The following is a 19,501-nucleotide window of genomic DNA, read 5'->3' as shown; positions in this document are numbered from 1 at the left end:
AATTGAATGCAAATTATTAAAAATATGTCACAATGTATTCACAAAAAAATTGCTAACGCTGCTGTTGTGCTTCCAGAATATCCCAAAGAGGCTCTGCTATGTTACGACCAACTTCCCGTTCTCCTCTACGTCCTCATGAGGACGGTTGCCACGGTTCTGTGGATGGCTCTGCTGATTTTGGTGCTGAGAACATGTGATAAACAGGGATAAAGAAAAAACAATTACCACCAACAAAAACAAGATACTTTTAAGTTGTTATAAGGAACACTTAAAGCAACCTATATGTGCAAAACGTTGGATGGAAAGAAACAATGCGTTCATACCGACACAGTAAACCATCCAGGCCCTTTTTGTGGTGTTTACAGAGACATTACGAGTCTGCAGACGCTTGGTGACCGAGCTCTGAACATGTGGGCGTCGTCAGCGTAACATGACGGATGATTTTATTGTTCGTGCAGAACTTGACGAATAATTTTTCAGATATATCATCTTTGACATCAACTAAAATGAATCAAAGTCATGCTAGTTGTGGATAAATGCAAGAAATACAAGTTTTAAATTATTATTTTCGAATTGTGCAAAATTATTAAATGATCAAATCCCCTTAGATCATCAGTAAACTAAAAATTGTGAATTACACAATTTCATTTATTTCATGTATTTTCTTGCTGATATTTGTATCACTCGTGGAAACGATGTAAAAATAACCAACAACTTAAATAAATCTCTGCTTTACTACAGCTGACTGATCTGGACAGAAGAGAAGCTGTGATACACGTCAGGTGCAAATAATCCACTTGGACAACTCTCAATGTTTTCTGATCTTTGACATGATCATTTACATAATGTCTGCTTAATACAGTGTGTAGGTCTTAATTTGATTAATACATAATAAATAATTCATTTAGCAAATTACATTATATTTAATATGTTGTTTGGAAAAAAAATACCATGTTTCTTATTTGTCTGATTGAACCTCTTATTTATTACATTTTTAGGCCTGTTATATTTTGCATGTGTTGTGACTGCAGCAAAATCATGAAGTGAAGTTTCTCAGAGAAACATACAGGTCAACATACTTGTGCAGTTTATAAACCACACCGTCTCTATATTTATATATATTTTGTTGTTTCATTATTTTTATTTATGTATGTGTTAAAGCCTGACCAACTATTTGCAGAAAAACCACAGCGTCTCTGAGTCTGTGAAACGAGTCTGTGGGTTTGTTTTAGCAAACGCAGCTCGAGCTCTCCTGAGGTCAGTTACTTTGGTTTTGATGCCGTCAGCTGAATCTTTGATGTCTTCAACATGTTGGTGAACTGCATCGTGTCAGAATATAATGCATGACGGCAGAAATAATATTGTCACAGATGCACTTGCTGCAGAAAAGAAAGACAAAATGTGTAGTTATGGTTGGCTAATTAAAAAAAAGAATGAATGTAATAAATAATCTGCTGTGTTGATTTCCATGACTGCTGAATAAAATAAGAGAAACAAATTTACTTTTAATGATTTTATTGTTGATTTTGTTCCATTTCTGGACATCGTTCATGACAATGTTTGTTTCAACAACTTTCAGTATTAAAATACATACAGCAGGCAAGTCACCAATATAGTGTGGTGGGATTTCTAATGTAATTTTTTTTGTAATAGAAATGATTGTGCATAATTTGCAACAACTCTTTAATGTTGATTCACAAACATACAGAAGCTAAAAGTATTCATGCATAAAATATACTGAAATCTGCATCACATTATTTTCATACAACACTGTTTATGTAGATAAAAACAATGCAATTTTTTACAAATCATTTGAACTCATTTCATTTAAAATTGTTCTTTATCTCCTCGACCTGATTATACATTTCCTCCTTCTGATTATTTATTTCCATCTTCTTCTCCATCAGTACATTAACCACAAACAATACTGAGTCTAAATTGTTATTTGTGCTTTGTAGTTTTCCCTCCAAATCTTCAGGATTTGTTTTGGTATCGAGACCCTCGTTTTCATCGAGTTTCTGTGAACTGGATTTTGTGTTGTTTTGTTCTGTCGGTTTGTTGTCTAAAAGCTGAGTCTGGTTTTCCTCTTTCTGCTTCTCTAACTTGAGCAGTTGTTGATTGAGTGTATGAACCTGATCATTCAGATGCTTCTTCTTTGCCATTAAAAAATTAACCATCCATACCACATGTCCATGTTCTTCCTCTAGTTCCTTTAACTGCATACTGAGGTTTTGTTCTTTCCCATTCAGCTCCTTCATTTCCAGGCTCTCTGATACGTCCTGCAGTGTTTCTCTCTCCTCATTAATGAACGACTGACGTTTTTTGTGTCTTTTGAAATTTCCTGTTGATGGTGACGTTTTTAAGTTGTGGCTTGCTGGAAGGAAATTAAAAAAATAAACATTTTGAATTTCAGGACGAGAAAGGCTGAAGATGCTTTTGATGCTAATGTATTTAAATAAAATAAATACAGTTAGAACAAAAATAAAATGATTCAGTAAAAAAAAAAAAAAAAAAAAAAAAAAAAAAAGCTCGTTTGGATCATCAGATCATGTAACATTTTAAATATTGATCAGTTAACATTGTTTATGTTTTATAACCAACCAGGAACTGTACCTTGACACGTACCAAAGAAATTTAACACTGACTTACATTTTCGTCTTTTCCAGACAACAAGAGAAACTGCAAAAACGAGCACGATAACCACGGCCAAGCTGATGGCTGTCAGAGAGGCAGCAGGACTGCATGTCGTGTTGAAGAAATCATCTGTAGGGATAAAACAACACCAACAATGAGACTTCAGGGATTTGAGGCTAAAACAACACAAGTATAAATGTGTAAAACTGATTTCCTACCTCGAAGGTGTATGTGAACCTCTCTGGTCTGGTTGATGTTGTTCTGTTGGACTCTACAGGTGAAGCTGTTGCTGTGTCTCTTCTCCACAGTCACTCTGCTGCTGACAGTATAGAGGTCATCAGGACCTCTGACGCTCTCTGTAGGTCCAGCAGAGAGGAGGTTTCCCTCAGCGTCCAGCCACAACACCTCAGGTTCTGGATACCAGCCTGCAGACTTACAGTCCAACATCACTCCTCTGGAGGATTCATCAAGTCCTGCTATGATGATATCAGGTGAGGAAACAGCACCTGGTGATAAAGAGAACATCATGTAAAATTCTTTGAAGTAAGCTTGTATAGTCAATCACCCGACCCTTTTTAAAATCTACCACTGCATGATATCAACCCTCCAACACAAACCTGGGAATAATGACTTAGTAGTAATAACCATCCATGACACTACTTGCCCCTCCATTATTGGTTGCAGTCATTACTGAATTTAAGAGAAAAATTTACTGAAATTTCTTCAAATTTTAATGCTGGAAGCAACAACCTGCCGTACGTTCCGATCATTTAACAATGAAATCAGAAGTAATTGTATATATTTATACTACAGCAGACCCCAAGTCATCTGTGGCAGTATTTGGTGTCCAGAAGAGAAGAGCATAGTATTACGTAATATCAATTTATTTATCATTAATGATCTTTGTTGGCTTCACAAATGTAATACACTCCTGTTTCATTTCATTTATTACATACAGAATTAATCCTTTCTAGCATCATGATTGCTCTTGTAAGTGCTTTCAACTGCAGATGTGAGAGCATTTTTTTCTTGTCTTTTAAATTGCTGTTGTTTGTGCAGTTAACACTCTTTAGTTGAATTATGAAAATGATCAAGTAAAGGAAGGTTTACATTTTTTGCTGTACTCAAACTTACTTCCAAAACCAACTGAGTTTCTGCCCCGTGAAGCAAATCGAATTGATCCACTTACCAACAACGAGCTCCACACTCGATTTCCCATTAAGTGAAGGAATGAAGCATGTGTAGCTTCCCCCATCGTTCAGGGTCACGTTGGAGAGTTTCAGTGAAATGTCTCCGAGCTTCAGTTTGTCGATGGACAGTGACGTTCTTGTCTTAAAAGATGGATGTTTTTTACTCTCGAGTTCGACGCCATCACGCCACACGTAAACAAATCTGGGTGTCAGAGCAGGTCTGGTCCACTCGACGGTCATGCCAGCAGCATCCACAGCTGGCTCCACACGGCTGGGTAACATGACGTCATCACCAAGTATCGCCACAATTGGCTGTGATGGAACAATCACTTGATTTTGACCTGAAAGAAAATGATGTGTTATTGTTAGTTTCTTTTCCTCCGCTTTGTGATATTTACTTAAATTCAGCTAATAGACGAATCCGCTGATTATTTTCTTAATTGATCAGATATTTGATTGGTTTTAGAAATAAGTTAAATTACTCTATAATCAATCTGCAGCAGATTAGTGGACTAATCTGATTCCATCGACCAAACCGTTAATCATTAAACTAAAATTAGTATAATGTTCAGTAGAAAATTGATTCCCAACTGAAGTTGACTTGTAGAAATTCTGGGAATCAGATGATGTAAAATTTATTTGAAGCTCAGATATATTTAATAATCCTCTCTTCAGGTAAAACATAGATAGTACCACCTTCACTTGTATGAAATTCATGTGTCAAACGCTAAAATAAGTTGAGTGTCATCTGCATATAACCATTAAAACACAATAAAACCAGATCTGTGGATGCTGTGTCACAGACACATTTTAGATTTCCTTAACTTGTAATTTGTTTTATAATTGTCATACATCAAAACACAATGTTTCATCGAGCTTTAAAAGGTAACTGATACTTTACCTCCACAGCCTCGCAATAGGAGAAGGAATATAAAGGTGTGATGAAAAACCAAAACACAGACGGCACCAAGTGGAAGTTTGAAGGATACTCCATCCTTCAGTAGAAGCATTCTAGAGATTTAAATATGTTAATAAAGTGGATAAAGTAATTTAATCCCTTAAAAGGACACAAAATTATACTTACATGTATGCAAATAACAGTGTTAATAATACTTACATAACATGAATTTGGTATTTCCTGTGTTTCACAAATATTCCAAACTGTACACTAAAATCCCCAATATTTGTTGTCATTAGATTAAACAGTCGTTTTTGTTTTTTTAATTCCTTAATAATTTCAAATGAAACTGCCTGCTGGTATTGTGTGTGCATTTTCCCTCGGCGTGTCGTCACATGAACAGCTCTCACACGTATTACACCACTGTCTTTATTAACTCGTGTTGGGGATGAATGTAAAATGTTGTTCTCATTTCCAGTGGGTCAGATGCTGTTGTTTTCTCAAAGACATCATTTGGACACACAAAGTACCGCGTGCCTTAAATTTAGGCATAAATGACGTTAGTTATTGTTAGAAAAAAGATCATAGTACAGTAAAAATTGGAACGGTCACCATTTGATTTGGGTTAGACAGAAAAACTACGTGGTTAGTGTTTTAAAAAGCTCATGGTTGTGGTCCTTATAAGAAATTAACATTGACTTTTGCTTTATCAAGGACTCAACACTGCTCTACAAGGGAAAAGTCCCGTGTTCGTTCCATCCAACCAGTCCTACACGGACTGAACCCACTTTGTACACCGTCGCTTGCCCTTTTTTGACCCGCCTTTTCACACAGCATAAGAAATGAGGTACTCTGGGCGTTTGTCTTAAACGGCAACGGCAGTATTTGATGACCTCAGAAAGAAAATGGTCTAATCAACAGCATTAAATAAACATATTACATTAAATGTAAAGTATTGTTTCAGCCTACCTGCTGTGGCTCAGACTGTCACCTTATCATGAGATTTTTACAGTCAAGGTCTGGTATAACCACATGCTGTATTTCTTGTTCTGGTTAATCATTAATAAGCAGCACTGTGTCTTGTAAGATGTGAGTATTACACCTGGTCAGTCAGCAGTACTGCAGTAACTACTGTATTTACAGGAGGGTACCGAACCTTTTTGCACAAATTCAGGACACATTTAACTGAAGGTTTGAACCTACAGTCGCCTGTTGAAATCTGCCAGGGAACAAAATACTTTAAAATACACAGAGTAGATAATAATTACTGTTGTTGAGATGCATTAATCGATGTGTACCAAAACCTGTTGAATCTAAGTGATGCCGTTTGCCTCAGAAATGTTTTCAAATATTCCCTATTTTTCCAACGAAAACTTAAATGAAAAACTTTAAAGCACATTAAAACTACATCATCTATTGTCACTAGTTTCCAGACTGTCCTTCAATTTTCTTTTACTGAACAAAATTTTGTCGTACAAAAATAATATAAATCATTGTAATGTCCCTTTTTGTAAGAATTCTATGATCCTTAAAGTAAGTCCAGCAGTCAGGATTATAAACTGTAGTTTCCTTCATTTTCTTATTTCATAATTAAAAGGGAAAGGAAAGGACCCAGACAGCTTAGGTAGCTCGTTGTCGCCCCCTAAAGGCTGCACATTGTTTGGGCCTAATTTGTCTTAATATATTACACGGTGCATAAAATATGGACATTCAATCATTTTTATACAAGTTTCTCTTCAAAGTCCTGTGAGGTCTTAAAACATGTCGTAGGTTATTATGCTCGGATCAGACAACACGATATACTTGTTAGATTAAATCAAAGTGCACTAAATTTTTGCCATGACCTTTCATCGAGGTGTCCTGCAGTGTCCCAGGATCGCCGTCCTTCAGTTATGTCACCATAAAAGGCCTGTTTGCTGTTCCCAACATTCATGTTCAGGCCCGATAATCATTTGTTTTTTCTTAAACATAAGACTTGATTTTCAGGTACTTCTGGCCTGATGGACCAACCATCTCCGACGTGAACGTTTCAGGATCTGATGAATTCATCCTCCTCGGTCCTCAGTAAGCTGACCAGTATGGAGAACACGGCACCTGATGAGGAAAAAAGGAGAATATCAGGTAAAAACAGCATGTAAACAGCAGGTGGACGGAAATATTTTGCAACCAATGTGGACCAATCAGAGACCAGTTGGTGTGACTAAAGTGGCGTTCAGACTGCAGGCCAATTGGATTCTTTTCCTCAGATCAGATCTTTAGGGACAGACTGTCCACACTGTTGTTTGTAAATGAGCAGTTTGGATTTAGTGTGTCCGGACATCACCGACCTATCTGCATGGGTTGCTAGTGGCAACGACGTACATGCAGCTTTGCCGGTTGAGGTTTATCGAAATGGAAGCTGCTGGTGTGAAAAATCACATTTCATGTGTTGTTGTTTTTTACTGTCCAGACTTTCGAAAATCAATCTGGATATGAAAAAAAAAAAAAAAAGATTTGTACTGGTCGTCTCAAAACACCCTAAGTGTGGTGATGGTAATGATGATGATGATGATGAAGTCAAGTGTTTGTATTTATATCTACTTCTAACGATGGTGTCGGTGCTACAACGAGATAAAGTGCAAAAATCAGTTGTAGCTACGATAGTAAATATGGAAGGATTGGAGGCGGAGTCTGTTACCAACATGGCGTTTTGCACATGGCTCACAAAGTGGGCGGTTTTGACGCTCAACATAAATCAAATGGGTCGTCAGCGCTGGTTGTTTAAAGGCTGCTAATAATAGTACGTGTAAGATGTGTGTGACCTGTAGGGCGTATCATATAAACACATTTCACCCCATTGTTACTTCTATTTAACCCCATTCTTGATCATAACCTATCAAGTATTTATAGTCTTTCTGATATCACAATATCCGAGATTATGATTCCTTTGTATTAATCTCCTGCAAGACAAGAGCTCGGTTCTTCTATTGTTTGTCCTCGTCAAGATAAAGGAAATCCCCTCCACGGAGACTCTGGTGTGACGGGATGATTTTGGCCTGAATGGGTGCAGTGAGCGTTGGTATCGCTCAGATCTCCCTCACTGATTCCAGCTGGTGCAGAACGAGAAGATCAGCCGGTAAACCGAGTCACAATCTGACCCTGACATGCTGTAACACCTTCATGTGCGGCAGGAAGACAGAATGCATCTTCCCCGGTGCAAACAGAAATATATGTACTGAGCTGTTGGTCTCTCTCAGACCTCCTGTTGGAGATGACGGTGTGTTTTATGTGTCGACCCGCCGGTGTCCAGAGGACCGAGCAGCGACGTCTTCAAACTTTGCACCGAAGACAAAAGGAGCAGAAATGGAGGACTCAGTGGAGACACAAAGGTGACCTGTCTCCACCATTCACAGTCTTTTTCTGTTTGTATTTCTCTCACCACGTTATGCTCCAATGTTTGGATATAAATAAAATTGAATTGAATTGAATTGAATTGAATTGAATTGAATTGAACTGAATTGAATTGAATTGAATTGAACTGAATTGAATTGAATTGAACTGAATTGAATTGAATTGAATTGAATTGAATTGAATTGAATTGAACTGAATTGAATTGAATTGAATTGAATTGAATTGAATTGAATTGAACTGAACTGAACTGAATTGAACTGAATTGAATTGAATTGAATTGAATTGAATTGAATTGAACTGAACTGAATTGAACTGAATTGAATTGAATTGAACTGAATTGAATTGAATTGAACTGAACTGAACTGAATTGAACTGAACTGAACTGAACTGAATTGAACTGAACTGAACTGAATTGAACTGAATTGAATTGAATTGAATTGAATTGAATTGAACTGAATTGAACTGAACTGAACTGAATTGAACTGAACTGAATTGAATTGAGCTGAACTGAATTGAATTGAATTGAATTGAATTGAATTGAATTGAACTGAACTGAACTGAATTGAACTGAACTGAACTGAATTGAATTGAATTGAATTGAATTGAACTGAATTGAATTGAATTGAATTGAACTGAATTGCCAGCATATGAACCTACGCTGGAGAACATGTTGAACATTTATTGACCTCCGAGTTGCATCTAACACAGCATCAGTCTGCTGTTCTGTGTTCCTCCCTCTGTTATTCAACTAAAACTCTGAGGCTGTGTCCACTAGCTACTCTGAAAGCTATTTTTAAAAACGTGGCGTCGCATTAATGTCAGAAAGAAGCCACACAGGAAGAGACGTGTGCTCACTGACTTTACGCGTCAGTCTGATGCTCAGACAGTCGGCAGCGAGACAACATGGAGGTCAGAGCTCTCTGCATCACACTGGGTGAGTACCGAGTCCTTTACACGTTAAAACCAACACATTCAATCTCACTGTTAAAATTCGAGGAACCTTTTTGCAACTTTTTAGTAAAACTGAGTCGACAAACCATAAAGACACATTTGACTTTTTTTCTTTTGTCTTCAGTGACGACTGTGATGATCCTGCTGTGTGCACACGGTCGGAAAGTTGGTGAGTACCAGTTAGCAGCTCACTCATTTTAAAGTTATTCACCATTTTGAAGGATGCATGTTTGTTGTTGTTGAAGTCTATTGAAGTTGCTTATAAGATTAAATGTCTAAACTGAATCTCTCTTCTTTTTTTTGCGTTGTCTCAGATGCTGCTGCTCTTCGTGTCGAACCAAACAAGTCTCAGTTCTTTGAATATGACCCTGTAACTTTTTTCTGTGAGGGAGTCTCTTTTTGTGTTGTTGAAAACAACAAAGGGAAAAAAAATTCATGTAACACCACGAATAAGAAAACATCAATGGGATCATCCTGCTCCATTACAACTCTGTATACAGAGGACAGTGGAGAGTTCTGGTTTGAGGCTGCAGGAGGGAAGAAAAGCAACAGTGTCAACATTACTGTCCAACGTATGTTTGCTGTAAAGAGTTCATATTTTTTGATGAATTCATGAAATCAACTCGTAACCCTCGTCTCTCAGGTGGTTCTGTGATCCTGGAGAGTCCTGCTCTTCTTGTGATGGAGGGAGATGCTGCAACTCTGAGCTGCAGAAACAAGATGGCTTCCTCCAACTTAACAGCTGTCTTCTACAAAGATGGCTTCCCCATCTGGAGCAACTCCATGGGAACTGTAACCATTAACAGTGTTTCCAAGTCTAATGAAGGACGTTACAAGTGTCACATCTCAGGAGGTGGAGAATCACCAGAGAGCTGGTTGGTTGTTCGAGGTGAGACATCAAAATAAGATTTATACGTACACATATTTTCTGTTGTTTTCACTTTTCACTCTTTGAAAACCATCATTTACACTTTTAAAACTGACTTTCAGCCGTTTCATGTCTCCTTAAGATTCAACACATTCAGATGGAGACAAACAGACTGCTCCTTCCTCCTCCACACCGTGGATCATTATCACTGTTGCATTGATGCTTCTGTTGGTGGTGGTGGGACTGCATCACTTTGGCAAAGATTACTGGAACAGAGGTAAAGAAAAAAAGCATGTTGAATCACTGTACATTGACTAATGTTACTCGGACAATTTGTTCCATCAGTGGCTTCATTTCCTGCATCACGATTTATTTATTTTTTTCCTGTCCACAGTGGTACCTTGTTTAGGCTCAGCAGAGCGTCCAACAGGTGAGAACACAAACCGTTGTGTCAGAGCACTGGTGAACTTTTAGCGTCCTTAATGTGAATATAAAATAAGACAATTACCAAACCCCTCTTTGTTCCCAATCTTTACAGATAAACCTCTTTGAAAACCCAGTTCACTCAGTGTTTAACTTAAATATTCTTATCTAATCACTGTTAGTAATTATGTGTAATGAAACTCTAAGACACTGTCCCATTACCCTTTTTTGAAACATATACTACATTTAGCCACAGGGAACATTCATTTCCTGTTTAATTGTTCCACTGTTGATTCAAAAATTTAATATGAATTTGAAATTAATTCTCAACATGTAAAAACAATAGCTGTCAAACTAAATAGCTTAGCATGAAAATACTTGAATCTAGTTCAAGACTGTCTGAGTATTTGTCTACAATAACGATATGAATTGAAATGTGTTGGGTTTTTTTCAGCCTCTGCAGCGTCTGCAGTGGCTCCACTGGCCTCCAGTGAAGCTAATGTCAGCGATGCAATTTATGCTGTTGTAAGAAAAAACAGGAAGAACGGTAACTCACCAAACTTTATTTTTATTGTGCATTTAGCTGTGACGTTGCCACAGTGTTTGTTAGATGTGTTGGTGATAATTTGAGCTCTGAGGAAGCTTTTTATACAATTTTGGAAACATAAATGTGGGTGTCATCTGCATAATAAGAGGTTCAAAAACAAAAACGTTGAGCTAAACAACAGAATAAAACCGAGCTCTGAAATTTGAAGCGTAGTATTTGTATCAGTCACCTGTCACTGTTCTCTCTCCGTCAGATGAAGGTACATCATCTTCTTTACCTCTTTACTACACCTTGGACCTGGGTGGCACTCAACTACCAGGTTGTTGTCATTTGAAGCCAATCGAAGAGTACCTGATGCTTGAATGAGTGAACAGCAAAGACACAATAAAGTACGTGAAACAAGTCTTATTTTGTGTTTCCATCTGTTCTCATAGCTGAAGCAGGAATATCCAACATCACAGCCACATCAGATCTCTCATCAGGTACCAACCAATGTGTAATGGAGGACCCATTCGACTCTGCAATCCAGTCGGTAAGACTGAAGGGAGAACTGGCTCTTATGTCACATTCACATAATGTCACGGATTATAGAGTTCAGAAAATACTGAAGACGGTGGCTGTAGAGCTGCTTGTGTGAGTGTTGCTTTAATAATATCAAATTATATATACGTTTTACTTTAATTAAATGCCTCTGTGTTTGTTTGAATTTCAGGCACGTTGATGCTATTAAGTGAAAGTTCAAAATTTCTGAGTTGACTTGAATGGCACTTGAGATATTTAAAGTCAGAAACTCATATGATATAAAAGCAGCGTTACTGTTTGGTCCACCAAAGCGTTTCCAAACAATAAGAATAATGAAGTCGGCTTTTCATAATATGCGTCATGAAATACTGTTTTTGTATGTTTTTTTAACTGTTATTATTTGTTCTGTGTGTCTCAAAGGTTGCTGACTGATGGAGGAGCTGTGAAAACGAAGAAGTATCATTTATGTTCAGTATTATTAACATTACACAGGCTGTACAGTGTTGGGGGAAAGCTGTTCACTCCTTTCACTGTAAATACCTGTACAAATACTGTATAAAAAAAAATGCCCATTATAATTAATAATAGAATTAATTTGCTTCACATGATCGGCATTGTGTCATTACTCTTGAGTGTGAATGTGTGTGTGGTTGTGAGTGCATGTGACGCTCTGTGGCTAACTTAAGCATCGGCCTTTTTTCAAGAGGTGTTTCTAACTGTCTGATGTATATTTGGTTGAATGGTTAAACCAACTCGTTTTGTCTGTCCACACGAGTGAGAGCGCTCACCGCACGAAAAAAGCTTCATGTGATCGTGGTCAGCGTGGTCGGCTGCTCATCTTTTATCTGAAGCAGACGCATTCAGTTTGTGGTCTGCAGTGAAATAACTGTGTGAACAGTTCACATCATTTACCTCCAACCCGGCACATGAAAACAAGAAGAATCAATGAATGAAATAATCCTGCATTATTATTTGTTTGACTTTGTTTTTGACATGGTTCCCATGAAATTAGGGCAGTTGTTTAAAATCGTTTGATTCTGAAGTGTTGAAGAGTAAATAAATAAAGCGCTCTTTAGGTGCTGCAACTTTTGTCCTTGGTGTTACTTTTTTGGTAAAATCTGGCCTGTGCCGACACCAACTCAAACCTGTGACTCTGCAAACCGGGTTAATCCATTTATACTAAAAAGTTATCATTTATTTCAGTGCCCCATCAAACCAAAGCACATTAAAGAAAATCTTATATACAACTAGCAAAGATCTGAACAATAATTTCTTAATGTCAAAATAGACTTCAGGCCCTTGTGAAAAACCTGGTTTCAAAACACAGGTGTCGACCGAATGGCCTCAAATTTGAAAACAAATGAAAATGACATTGAAATAAAAACTTCATTTGATACTAATGAAATATCAGATTTTGAGTTTAAACACCTCTTGACACATGACCCAGTGATTGCTGGACCAGTGAGGTCCATCTAACTTGCAGCTTCACAAGTTGACCAGCATGCAGACCAGCATGTAGACCAGCATGCAGACCAGTTGGTTCTTTTTAGTGGGCGAGTGAAGACTGACTGTTTTGGGGTTGGTTGAGCTCATGTAGGACACACACACAAACACACACCCATACACACACACACACACACACACACACACACACACACACACACAGTGTAATTCTTTGTAAATACGAGTAGGCTTGTGTAATTTAATAGGAAAGTGGTCATTGCCATAAAACTCAAATTATGTATGACTGCAGCAGCTCATCATCGTCTGTGTCCTCCAGACTGAGACTGCAATATATTAACAGTTTAAAGTTATTACAATTAGGATGTTGACAGCACTTAAGAAATAAGCATAGTAAACACGAGCTGGTCAAATTCGTGGCAGGTCAAAACAAACAAAAATTTAGTTCAAAATAAATAAAAATGGGTTCGAACAAATAAAAATGGGTTCCAAAAAATAAAAGAGTGGGCCAAAAGAAGGTTAACTGATCAAGGTTTACTTTATTAGTCACCCCTTCTGCTGAACATGCTTTTTGCAGGAGCATCTGCACCGCTTGTCACCTTCAGTCCGGTAAGTTTAGATTAAAAAAACACCTCACACTTGTTCGTTTATTGTTGTTTTTTCAAACTCTTGGTTTGAGTGTCAGAGCCAGTGCACATCAGAATTTACTTTGCAGGCTGACACGCTGATTTTGGGGAAACAAATGGCAGAAATGTAGAAATGGTTTGGTCTGAGAGAGAAATCAGGACTTTTCAGGGTTGAAACATGTTGTCTAAAGGATTTATATCTTCCTCTTGGTTCCTTTTTATAGCATCAAAGAGGGAGAGGACACATAATCACTGAGATGGATCTGCATGAGGCCAAATGGAAATGATGTGAGTATCTTCTTACAAAATTAATATCGAACAGTTTGAAAACCAGTAATTTTGGAATCATGTAAAATGCTGCTTTTATGAAGCCTGAGTTTGGATATCTGCATGAATGAAGCAGAGACGTGATTTAAGGTCGTATCATAATGAATTCACTGAAAGTTCACATTTCCTCCCATCAGTTCCAGTTTTTTCTTTGTCTGCAGGAAAAACCCTTTGAAGAAAGTTCTAGTTCTGCTTTTTCAGAGTCAAAAGTTGACTCATCGTGTGTGATAAAATGGTTGGAGAGTTGTCGTTGGACTTTCCAGGGAACATGTGACGCCGTGTCAAGAATAAAACTCCTGACCGAAGGAGAAAACCCGACTGGTTTTGTTTTTATTCCACCTTCAGTAGGTGTCCGTCAGCGTGCCAAATATCACGTGTAGATGCTCAAGTAGACTTTGTGAAGCCTTGTCGAGTTCCAGTGAGTCCATTTTTGCAGCTCAAATGTGTGCTCTCTTAAAAAGCCTTGGATGTTTAGAGGTGAGAACTTGAACGGTTCTGTGTTGAAGTGGCCTGTTTTCCTGTCATCGTGTCTCCAGTATCAGTGTGCTGCTGCTCAGTCTGCACGAGGAAGAGTCTGGCTGAATGTCTGGAGGACGAAGACGACGATCAGCTGCTGCAGACTGTGACGACCGGCCTTCCGCCCATAAACACATCTCATCATGTTGTCATCGTTAGAGCCGGCGTGGCCTTCAGACATTTACATTTTCAAGAAAAACAAAGTATAGGTAATTACCTTTGGATGTAGCAGCTGAAGAACCAGCAATAATAGTCAGACTGGCAAAAGCAGCAGCAGCCAGATTAACAGTCGTACATGTCATCGTAATAACATTGATAGCAGCAGCAGCAGCATCAGTAATATGAAGGGCCATCCAAAATGTAGACTGTTGTGCTCGAACCGAGCGCAGTACAGTAATACGTTTTGAGCAGATGGAAGCAATAACCTTGAAGAATAAAAGTTATGTTGCTTGATCAACATCGGTTCCAGAGTTACACGTTTTTTGCGACCAATGCTACTGCTGCGCCCTGATAATCTGTTCACGTGTTTCTTTGTCATTTTTGTAAAACAGTACATTTGCATTTGTGTTCATGGGCGGAGGAGTATAGTTTGGAAAAGTACTTAAGTGTCCTACAGTTTGAGTTGCCCTTGAACCTCTCCTGTCCTTACAGTATTAGTTGGTCAGGTGTCAATCTGTTGCCAGCCAATCAGAACAAGCAGAGAGAACTTTCTGGTAACCTACCGGGTTCTCAGAGGGGTGGGGCTAACGAGAGGGGCGGGGCTAACGAGAGGGGCAGGGCTAACGAGAGGGGCAGGGCTAACGAGAGGGGCGGGGCTAACGAGAGGGGCGTGGGAAGCAGAGAAAGAGGAGACAATAAGACTTATCACGAGATGTACATTACAGGAAAATGTGTTTTATTGTTGTGTAGTTGTTTGAGTTCGACCGGAGTTTGTTATAGTCGAGTGAGGTCCAATAAAACCAGACGTGAGCCTGATGGAGGCCGGCTGGGTCGGTACAACTCTAAAGTGCTGCGGTCACTTAGCTGCTAACAAGCTAGCAGCTTCGCTCAGGACTGAGCTGCATTCAGGGACAGAGACGCAGGACGGATGGTCCTTTCATCACAGCACCTCCTGCTGGACACAAAGACTGTTATCTCCCTCTAAGGAACAGTGAGTACTGACCACACCTTCTCCTTGAGGATTTAAATGAGCTCCAACTGGCGCGCCAACGTTACGTCCCGTCACACTGACATCCGGGTATTATTGAGTTTTTATTATCTGTGGGTTCCTGTTTGTGTTTAATACATGTTGACTGTGTTTCATTCAATGTGTGGTTTAAATATTAACATGTTAAAGGAATGTTATTCCAACTAAAGAAAGTAAACAGGGCTACATGTGAATGCCTGAGTTTGAACTGAGACAGTGAAGCTGTATCTGAAGCTAACAGGCCGCTAGTAGTCAGTCTGTCCATTAAATTGGGCTTTTGTAGACACATTCCTAAGATCTATATTTTCTCCAATTCACCTCCCATGCAACAGGGGTATGATACATTCACTCCTTCTCCTTCTCCTCCTGCTCCTCCTCTCCTCCTCCTCCTCCTCCTTCACCTTGAACAGTAGAACTTTAGTATCTTAAAATAGAACTTACTGATAGAACTTTGTAGTTTGGCTTTCTGGAAGAAATTATATTTTCTTGATTCTTGTTGTTCTGGTTTGAACCCTCATGGTTGAAATGAACTTATTGTAAGTTCCTTTAGATAAAAGAGTCAGATAAATGTAATGTAATGTAATGTAATGTAATGTAATGTAATGTAATATGAAGACCCTGAACCACAATTGGAATTGAGAAGGTGGACTACACTAGTAAACATAATGCCTTTTAAACACTCCAGGCCTGACCTTACTTTTACGTACCTGTTTGTGTTCGTGTGTTTGAACAAGGTGACCATAGTAGAGGCCGGCGGTCGTGTCGGAGGACGAGAGGAGACCTACAGGAACAAAGAAGAGGGCTGGTATGCTGAATTCGGGGCCATGAGAATCCTCAGTTCTCACGAATAAGTTGAAGATTTCCATATAAACATGACACACGCTTCTGCAGCGCTGCACCCATCAACTTCTCTGTCAACACAATCGTCCACTGGCTTGCTGAAACCCTGGACGTCAAGCTGAATGATTTCCTCATGGTTGACCCCGACACCTCCTGCCTGGCTAATGGGGTGCTGCAGAAGACGTATGTAGTGCAGCAAAACCCTGACATCCTCGGGTACGACGTGTTGGAAAACAAGAAAGGGAAGTGGGCCGACCAGCTGCTAGATGAATCTTTGAAGCAGGTATCTGAGAAGGAGGAAAAGAAGGCGAGCTCGAAAAAGAGGAAACAAAAAAAACAACTCTGCTTTTCTGAAGCTTCGTATTCCCAGTAAGCACATAATGAGCAGTTTATTAAATTGGATGGTGCAACACTCATTCCATCACTTCCTCCATTTGGACCTTCACCTACACTTTCTGTCCATTTCCTCATAGGTCACTACTGACTGGTAATTGATCAACAGCACAAATCTGTCTCAGTTGAACTGTAAAAGAAACCACTGTGTGATTTTACTGCCCTTCTCCAATCAAATTCATTCATAGTGGAGGTTTGAATGTCTTTGTAAATGCTGGTCTTAGTTAAGTTTGATCTGCTCCAAGCAGCAATGCTGAAGCAAGAGTTGTTTAAAATCTTGACTAAAGATTTGATAACTCTGTGTGAATTTACATCACTCTGAACAAACATGATGGATTTATTGGACAAACTGTCTTCAAGTGGCTTCGTTGTCCTCGAGCTTTCCCTGGTTTACTTCTTGTGACAGTTGAGTTACATGTTCATGGTTTATCACAAGGCTCGATATATGACTACTCTCAATAACTACTTGACTCAACTCGAAAGTTCCTTCTTTTCTGTTTTGCAGGTGAAGATGAAGTGGAGGCTAACGGCTGCAGGGCGGCGCTGGTAAAACATGACTGTTAGTCCCTGCAGGTGAAGAACAACATGAGATCATCACATATTCAATGGATTATGTGAATTTCTATTGATATTTGAGATCGTGACCAATAGTTTAAAATGGGCTGTACCATTTTCAAATGTTTACCATCTGAAACAATCCGGTTTTCGTGTCCGCTGGTACGTGAACATTTGTGACCTGAAACTGGAGCAGAGAAACATCAGATTTTGGGGAGGAGGTCGCAGGGAGCCAAATCCGGCGAGTATGGAGGTCGGGGAGCTACGATTGGGTTGTTGAGGGTGAGAAACTTTCAACGCGCTGAGCGGGCGTGTTGTCATGTTGGAGAACCCGGCGGTGCCACATTTCAGCTGGTTTGCAGTGAATGTTTTCCCTCAGCCATAGGTAGTTGCAGCAGTGTTGGACGGTTTCGGCGCATTATGATTGGTTAAAATTAACCCGAGGTCTACGCTCAATAGGATGGAACCAAATGAGTCCCTATGGAACGAGGCCAGAACCATGTTCACACAGTGAAACTGGGTCTGGTTCCCACCGGGCTACTCAACTCCGTGGTGAAATTACAAATGCTCACATCGCTGCTGATGTTGAGAGACGTAACTTGGAAGGTCACAAAGGTCACAGCTTCCCTCTGCTCCGTACATGTCACGGTGCTGCACTCGGTTCATGTGGAACCGGAGCAGTCTTTGAACTTTTGATTCCCCCTGTATTACACAAACGATTAGAAGTGTGTAAGAACTGCAATCTGTACTGATAAACCGAGGCTTTCTCTACATCATTTAGTATTTGAATCTTGATGTTTGGAAACATGACTGCTCATCATTTTTTTAACGATTTTGTTTCAAGGAGTTTTATGCCTTCTTTTCAAGTAACTGAAGACACAATGTTGGATTTTTGTTTGTTTAATCTGATTCAGGAAGGAAATCTGAGTGCAGAAGCCATTAGGATGATTGGAGACCTGACTTTAGTGGAGCGTAGAGATGATCTATATGCAAAATGAAATCAGTGACAACACCACGTAAAGCCTGGCAACTATTCAAAACTTTTTTTCACAGTTGAGCTTAAACGTTTAAAAACCCTGAACAGAAATAAATCAGTGGCATTAATCAGCGGTCCTGAAAGTTCTAGAAAACTCAAATTACTCTCTTTTTTGCAGATGGCACTGTTTTATATATTTTAGTTATTGACTTCTCAAAACAACGTGGGAATTTTATATAATTTGATCTAAAGTCATAGTAATATGTATTCAGTAATTTAACATGTAACAGTAAAGTACATTTTGATTTATTTTTCAACCTTGAACAATCACCTTTAGTTAATGTGATGGATGCATGTTACTGTTTAAAGCATATGTTTAAAACTGTCGACACTGGATTCCAGACATGGGTACAACCTTGATCCAGATGGTGGCAGCCAAGAGCTAATCTCAATAAACACGAATGACTGCATGTTATAAACCGTTATTAACTATCTAATTATTTACCCGTGCAAAACCGTCACGATAAATTCCTTCAGACAAAAATGCCTGCCGTAAGAGTGGCTATTTGTCGTTTTGTTTTAAAGTGACAGTGAAGTGACTGGTGGGACGGACCTTCTTTCTGTCATTAATGCATCGGTCCACCTGAAGTCCAGAGTCAAGCATATCAACCGGTGGGATGAAGGAGTCACAGTCATTCCAGACAGATCAAGACTCCTCTCTTACTAATCTGACCGATCAACACCACCACGAGCTCTCGGGTCGGAAGAATTGAGTCTGAGCAATGAGCGTTGTGTGATGAATGAAAAAAAGCAGACCAAAAGGTAACATTTGATGTGTCGTCATTCAGTCGTAGCCTGACGATCACATCACATCATTTGTAATCTGATTTGGAGGATTAATTTCCTCCTAAAAGAATATTTGTAATCAAATCCTTCTCATCTCTTCATCCTGTCATGTCAAGCCCAGTCTTGCAGACCATCGTAATTTAAAATCGTCGGGTGTTTGGTGATCTTGTCTGTCACGTGAACACCAGAGTGAACAGTGGCAGAGCAGCTATTGAAAGCACTTTTCTCACTTCCTTAAAACCGAACTCAATCAAAGATGCCAATCTTCCATGCGGTCGGCCGATGAAACAAACAAAGACGAATTAGTGGTATAAAGCATACTGAAGTTTCGTCATGGCAGTTCCCATAAAAA

General features: G+C 39.1%; 2 protein-coding genes across 2 annotated transcripts; one reads left to right on the top strand and one right to left on the bottom strand.

Moving 5' to 3' along the window:
• Positions 1–96: 96 nt before the first annotated feature.
• Positions 97–4,834, bottom strand: LOC138214133 (butyrophilin subfamily 1 member A1-like). Its single transcript, XM_069175501.1, has 5 exons — positions 4,792–4,834; positions 3,824–4,165; positions 2,853–3,140; positions 2,696–2,763; positions 97–183 (listed from the first exon to the last, which is right to left on the bottom strand). The coding sequence occupies exons 1-5, from the start codon at positions 4,832–4,834 to the stop codon at positions 97–99; spliced, it is 828 nt and encodes a 275-aa protein (XP_069031602.1).
• A 4,692-nt stretch (positions 4,835–9,526) lies between these two features.
• On the top strand, positions 9,527–12,443 carry LOC138214132 (uncharacterized). Its single transcript, XM_069175500.1, has 8 exons — positions 9,527–9,635; positions 9,707–9,952; positions 10,074–10,208; positions 10,326–10,361; positions 10,809–10,901; positions 11,155–11,220; positions 11,336–11,433; positions 11,844–12,443. The coding sequence occupies exons 1-8, from the start codon at positions 9,527–9,529 to the stop codon at positions 11,853–11,855; spliced, it is 795 nt and encodes a 264-aa protein (XP_069031601.1). The 3' UTR covers positions 11,856–12,443.
• Positions 12,444–19,501: the final 7,058 nt, after the last annotated feature.

Source organism: Embiotoca jacksoni, unplaced genomic scaffold, assembly GCF_022577435.1.
Source record: "Embiotoca jacksoni isolate LCO1_2020_lvr unplaced genomic scaffold, fEmbJac1.0.p SCAF_68, whole genome shotgun sequence".
Classification (NCBI taxonomy): Eukaryota; Metazoa; Chordata; class Actinopteri; family Embiotocidae; genus Embiotoca; species Embiotoca jacksoni.
Note: the sequence above shows the minus strand (reverse complement) of the source record. Positions and strands in the feature narration are given on the sequence as shown.